The 6875-nt window shown below is 35.3% G+C and overlaps 1 protein-coding gene across 1 annotated transcript in view; it reads left to right on the top strand.

Moving 5' to 3' along the window:
- WDR78 (WD repeat domain 78) overlaps window positions 1-6875 on the top strand; it is a 99151-nt gene that overhangs the window by 11631 nt on the left and 80645 nt on the right. Inside the window, 1 exon segment of the mRNA XM_012653778.1 lies at window positions 5017-5191. Within this exon segment, the coding sequence (XP_012509232.1) occupies window positions 5017-5191 (175 nt within the window).

Genomic DNA, 6875 nt, shown 5'->3' with positions numbered 1-6875 from the left:
GTGGCTCATGCCTGTAATCCTAGTGCTTTGGAAGGCAGAGGTGGGAGGATTGCTTAAGGCCAGAAGTTTGAGGCCAGGAGTTCAAGTCCAGCCTGAACAACATAGTAAGACCCCATCTCTACAAAAAATTTTTTGAAAATTAGCAGGGCATGGTGGCACACACCTATAGCCCCGGCTACTTGGGAGGCTGAGGCAGGAGGATCACTTGAGTCCAGGACTTTGAGGTTGCACTGAACTATGATGATGCCGCTGCACTCTAGCCCTGACAACAGAGTGAGACCCTGTCTCAGAAAAATAATAATAAAGCAATCCATTGTGGTGGTTACGTGGAGCATAGACTTCAGGTGGTCAAGGTTAAGTAGGAAGATGAGTTGAAAGGCTACTGTAGTAATCCAAAAGAGATAGGATAGATTTTGGACCAGAGTGGTGGCAACAAGGGTGGGGACAAATGAGTGGATTCTAGATATATTTTGAAAATTTTTTTCCTTAGCAACTGGAAGAATAGAGTTGCCTTTAACAATAATGAAGAAAACTGCACGAGGAGTAGATTTGTTGGACAGGGTGAGGGCGAGGTGGTGGTAGTGTAGGTTAATGTCAGGAACTTAGTCTTGGACATGCTGAGTTTCAGTCAGTGATGTCAAATAGGCAGGTGGATACATAGAGAAGAGATCTAGTTAGAGATATATATTTGGGAATCATTTTCACATAGATAGCATTTAAACCTTGCATTAGATGAGTTCACTAGGCTCTGAATGTAGATAGAAAAGAGAAGTTCAAGGATGAATGTCACAGAAAAGGTAGGAGGAAAACCAGGTAAAAGAAGTGTCCTACAATCCAAGTTTAAAAAAAGAAGTCAAAGAGTAAAGAATGAACAGCTGAGTCAAATGCTGATGATAAGTAAGATGAGATCATTGAAATGACTAGTATACTTAGTATTGTGGAGATGATCGGATCTTGATAATAATCCTTTTGGTGGAATGAGCAGAACAAAAACCTCATCAGGGTAGGTTTAAGAGAGCATATATGCAAGGGTTGTCTAGAAAGAATCCAGCCATTGTCAGTATAATTTTTCATATTACATGGCTGGATACTTTCCAGACAGCCCTTGCATATATAGAGAGGTAGAGATTGGAAACAATTAATATAGACAATTTTTCCCAAGGAGTTGCTCTAATTAAAGGAAACATGAATGATTGACAGCTGGAGAGATAGATGTAGTCAAGAGAAGTTTTTTGTTTATTTAAGATGAGAATAAAGATAAAAAAAAGATGGGAAAAATAACAGCATGTTTACATGCTAAAGGGAATAATCTAGTAGATAGAAAAAAACCTTATGATACAAGAAAGAGAATCACTAGAGCAATGTCCTTGAATAGGCAAAAAAGGAATGGAATCTAGTGCACATGTAGAGGGATTGACCTAAGCTGGAATAAAGATAATTCATCCAGAATAACAGGAAAGAAAGAGAGAATATAGGAACAGATATAGGCAGGTACATAGATGGTGGGAGTATGTGGAAGTCACTAGATTACTTCTGTTTTCTCATTTAATCCGCTGAAAGTAAAAATGTGAGAGGAGGTGTTCATATTTGAGGAAAGAGAAAGTATACAATAGTGGCCTTAAAGAGTATAGTAAAAAATGAACCAAGAAAATACAGATTGCTAGCACATTAAGGACCCAGATTAAGTTAATGGTCCATAATTTAAAGTGAGACCTGTCATCATGGTTATGAACTTTTTTTTTTTCGGTTTCATTTAGCTGCACAGGTTGAGTTAAAATATAGTATATTAATACAAAATTTGAGATATAATAAGTTCAATAGACCAGGAAATTATTGCCATTGAAAAAATAGTTTATTACCCAAGTTTCAGAGGAGGGGCATACCCGGGGTCCGGGGGAGGCTACCCAGGGTTGCACTGAGATCTGTCAAGAGGCAGATGGATGGGGGGAAGGGAATGGTGAGCAAGAGCCTTTATTGTGGTTTCCAGCAGAAGGAATGGATGAAGCAGGGTAAACAGGTTTAGGATTAGCGGCTCTGAGTAATTTCAGTGGGTATGGGGCACAGGGGTTGTCCCTACTGGTTTGGCATTTGGCCATGGGGTGATTAGGGCAGGTGTGGTGGCACGGAGTATGAGAGCTGGATAAGAGAGGTTGCTGGGGATGTGGACTCTGGATTGGTTGATTTACATTTGAAAAGCACACCCCTGGGAGAAGGACTCCTCCTAAGGAAAGGGGTGAGAGCAAGATGGGAAGCAGGAGGCCAAGGCAAGGTAACTCGGGTATATTATCAGATTGTCTAGAACAAGGCCGATCTGGCCTATGAATGTAGGCCAGTTGTTAAAGCATCAAGTTTACAGAAGCTAGAAACATGTTTAATACACAGGTGCAGGTTCAAAGTAAGAGGATAATTGGAATTAACTACGATTTTGGTTTTGCCAGCATGCACAGTAAAATAAAAGAAGGGGAGGGGTGAGAATATAAGTAAAGAGTGATTGTAATAATTAACTATCAATTGAAATACTTAACCTCAAGAGGGAATAGATGCCATGGAAGGGGTAGTAGGTAAGGAAACAAAACGTGGTAGAGTCAAATGCTCAAAGGTTATAATAGGGTTGCAGGATAGTTGAAGCTGGCTTTTAAGAGGGTGTGTAAACTGGAAAAATTGGAAGTGGTGGTTGACCTTGCTAAAGACAAAGCCAAAGTATTATGACCATGGGAGTAAGTGGCTGAAGTAGCAAGGTGAGTAAAATCATTTGTGTGAGAAGATTTCAAGGAGCTAAGAGGTGAAGGTTGTTAGAGGATTACCTTCATGGATATTTGCATAATCAAGAATTATGCCAGAAGTGGTATTAGAGAGAGCCAGTGGTTCAGGATATAAAAATCTTCAGAGGATGGAAGAAGGGAAATGGTAATGAGGGTAAATTGCCATAAGAAAGTGGAATATTTATGGTCATTGAAACCATGGAATTTACTCTGGGATTGTATATATAGTGAGAAATCAGATAAGTAGGGTTTGAGCCTAAATGTAATCTGTTAAAGAGGAACCTAACAAAGGCAAATGGAATGAGAGGACTGGATTTTGTAAGGATAGTAGGGCAATATGTCAAGGAGGAAGAAAATGAGAGAGTTGAAGGTAATGGCAAAAGGGTGATTCAACTGATAAGTTGTAGATTCAGGATTTAATAGAGAAAGAAGAGAAATAAAAAATGTACTGATTATTTGGTAGAAAATGGAAGAGTCAGGTGATAAGAGATTTCAACGAGTTTGAAGAATAGGAGACAGTGGTGTTACAGACACCAATCTGGGAAGTCAGTTTTAAGAAGAAAGTGAGCTAGATTATAGTTAATGGAAAAATAAGAAGAGTAAATAAGTAGGCAGTATTATTGACTAATATTTTAAGAAGTTAGACTGAAAGGAAGGAGAAATACAGTAATAGATAAAGACATAGTTAAAGGAAGGATTTTTAAGTCGAGGAGATAACTTGGGCATAATTATATGCCCACAGGGAAAAGACAGAAGGAAATATGATAAAGGAGACCTGGAATTACTGATGGAGAAGAGACCCTGGGAAAGCAATAAGAGACAGGTTACAAAGTGCAGAGAAAAAATTACTTTAGATAAGAATGGCAATGCTTTTACTGAAAGAGGAAAAGAGAGATAAGGATGGATTGAGATGATTTTATAGCAGGTAGAAGAAGAATTTAAAGAAAGTAGAAAAATAATTTGAAGGAGTTTTAACATGATTGATACTTCATTGTTTAGAAATGTGGGAGTAAAGTCCTTTAGGGATGGAAGAGAGGCAGATAAGGTAGGATACTTTAAAAGAATGTAAATTTTAAACAGTACACAAATGAAATTCATTTACTTATTTCTTAAAAAATTTAGTGCCTGTGATATACTAAGCACTGTGTTGGGTGTTAGGAATACAGCAATGAACAAGACAAAGTTCCTGCCCTAAACATGCTCACATTCTGTAGAGGAGTAGGCAACAATAAACAAAATGTCAAGTCATGATAAGTGCTGTGAAGAAAAATAAAATATGGAAACTGGATTAATTGTTGCCATTTAAAAACATTTACTCTTGTCTTTTATGATTTCAAAAGTAAAAGTGTCATTAAAAATGATTTCTTTGAAACCATATATCCTTTTTGTAATCTAAGGGAAAATCACGTGTATATTATAGAAGTCCACATTACAGACTACTAAAAGGAATAAAATGATAAGGTAGGTCCTTATCTTAAGGAGTTTACAGAGTAAATCCAAAAGTAAAATTATATTTTTTCTCTGGGATACAAGTATTTTGACCATAACTTCTTATTAAAAATTATCATATAATTTGTCCAAGCAGGAACATGATATCTTTCTCAAGTTTGATTGATTGATTGATTGATTGATTTCGTAGAGATGGGGCACTCACTGTGTTGCTCAGGCTGGTCTTGAACTCCTGGTTTCAAGCAATGCTCTCACCTCTGCCTCCCAAAGTGCTAGGGTTACAGGCATAACCCACCGTACCCAGCTACTCGGGTTTTATTAATCATGTTTAAATCTGCCTATGTAACTTCACTGTACACTCATTTGTGCTTACTATGTGCCAGGTACCTCTTAACCATAATACATAAATTATTTAATCTTCATAACAATCTCTGAGTTAGGTACTATTATTACCTCCACCTTCACAGATAAAGAAACGAAGACCCTAAAGAGTCAGTGTAGAATTTGGATCTGACTGCCTGGGTTCAAATCTCAACTATAGTAGTAATGTTTTCCCTTAAGCCTCTGTGACTTTATATAAAATAATATTCATAACAACTTCTTAGAGTTGTTGCGAGGGAAATGACATAATGTATGCAAACTCTTTAGAATTATGCTTACACATAATAAGATCTCAAGTAGCTATTTCTTGTTATATGTTTAGATTGTTCACATGTTTCTACAGGAAATTCTGCTTTTTTATCATTTGTTGATTTTTCTTTTCAATCCTGAATCCTCTGTATTATACTTTCTTTTTCTTATATAGGAGCAACACACAATTAAGGAAGTCTTTTAGCATTGTTAATCCAGTCAAAGCAACTACAATGAAAGGATATATTGGTGCAAATCAAAGCCGAATGGCTGTGTCAAAAACCATGGTTATTGTACCTGAATTGAAAATGGCAGAAAAAATGAATATTCCCAGCACAAAGACAGTACAGGTAATATTCTTTAGAATTCTGGGTTTATTTGAAATGACACTATGAAAAATTTGATTGGAATAAAAGAAAATATGCTACTTTCAAATAATTACTCCTAATTTTGAAATACTGATGTTAGGGTTTTTACCATGTAATGTTCCTTACAACATAATATTGGCAGTTGGCTTCTGTAACTAGTTTTTGATACAAAGAATATTGGAATGGAATGAGAAAAATCTACTCACGACTTTAAATATTAGTTGCTTGTGTTATTAATTATAGCTATTAATTATGCACTACAGCTATCATCCACTCTTCTCAGCAGTGTGCTCTTGAAAATATCACAAAATTGTCATCAAGTCAGTAATTTGTCTCATTATAAAACTTACAATTAAGGATTGACTCTTTTAAACTTTTAATCGAAATATTACATATATACAGAAAAGCATATAATATATAACTTTGAATGGGTTAGGCTTTTTTAGATAGGACATTAAAAGCACAGTCCATAAAAGATAAAATTGGTAAATTGGATTTCGTCAAAATCAAAACTTTAGCTCTTTGAAAGACACTGCTGACAGAATGAAAAGTGACACATTGGGAAAAATTATTTACAAAGCATATTCTCATAAAGTACTTACAACTAAAATGTGTATAAACAACCCTCAAGACAATATTAAGACTACTCCATTTTAAAAAACAAGCAAAATACTTGAATAATACTTTACTACAGTAGATATACACGTGGTATATGAACACGTGAAAAGATGATCAGTATTAGTCATTAAGGAAATGCAAATTAAAACCATGAATGGCTATTAGAATGGCTAAAATGGCTACCTATTAGAATGGCTAAAATTTAAAAAAGACTGACCATACCAAATATTGATAAGTATGTGGAAGAACTAAAATCTCTTCATACATTGCTGGCACACATGAAAAATAGAAAAAAAATTTGGCAAGTTATTAAATATTAAACATATATCTACTGTATCATCCACATATGCCACTTCCAGGTATTTGGTGAGAGAAAAGAAAATACATGTTTATACAAACAGTAGTACATGAATTTTCATAGCAACTTTATTTATAATGGCCCAAAAGTAAAATGACTCAAATGTAATTTTAGTAAAGCAATACTATGTATTTGCACATATAACACAAATATATATATATATTTTTCAATGATGCAAGACTGAAAGCTTTTCCCCTAAGATCAGGAATAAGAGAAGGATGTCTGCTTTCACTACTTCTCTTCAGAATAGTAGTGGAAGTCCTAGCCAAGGCAATTAGGCAAGAAAAAGAAATAAAAGGCATCCAAATTGGAAAGGAAGAAATAAAATTATCTCTTTTCACATATGACATGATTTTATATGTGGAAAACTGTAAAGATTACACACACACACACACACACACACACACACACACACACACACAGTTAGAACTAATAAATGAATTCAGCAGTCGCGGGATAGAAAATCAACACACAAAAATCAGTTGCATTTCTAACAATGAACAGTCCAAAAAGGAAATTAACAAAAAGATTACATTTACAATAGCATCAAAAAGAATAAAATGCATAGGAATAAACTTAATCAAGGATGCCAGAGATTTGTACACTGAAAACTACAAAACATTACTGAAAGAAAAGGAAGAGGACACCAATAAATGGAAAGACATTTCTTATTCATTGATTGAAAGACCA

The sequence above is a fragment of the Propithecus coquereli genome, unplaced genomic scaffold (assembly GCF_000956105.1).
Source record: "Propithecus coquereli isolate 6110/MARCELLA unplaced genomic scaffold, Pcoq_1.0 Scaffold427, whole genome shotgun sequence".
NCBI lineage: Eukaryota > Metazoa > Chordata > Mammalia > Primates > Indriidae > Propithecus > Propithecus coquereli.
This window is presented reverse-complemented; position numbering and strand designations above follow the sequence as displayed.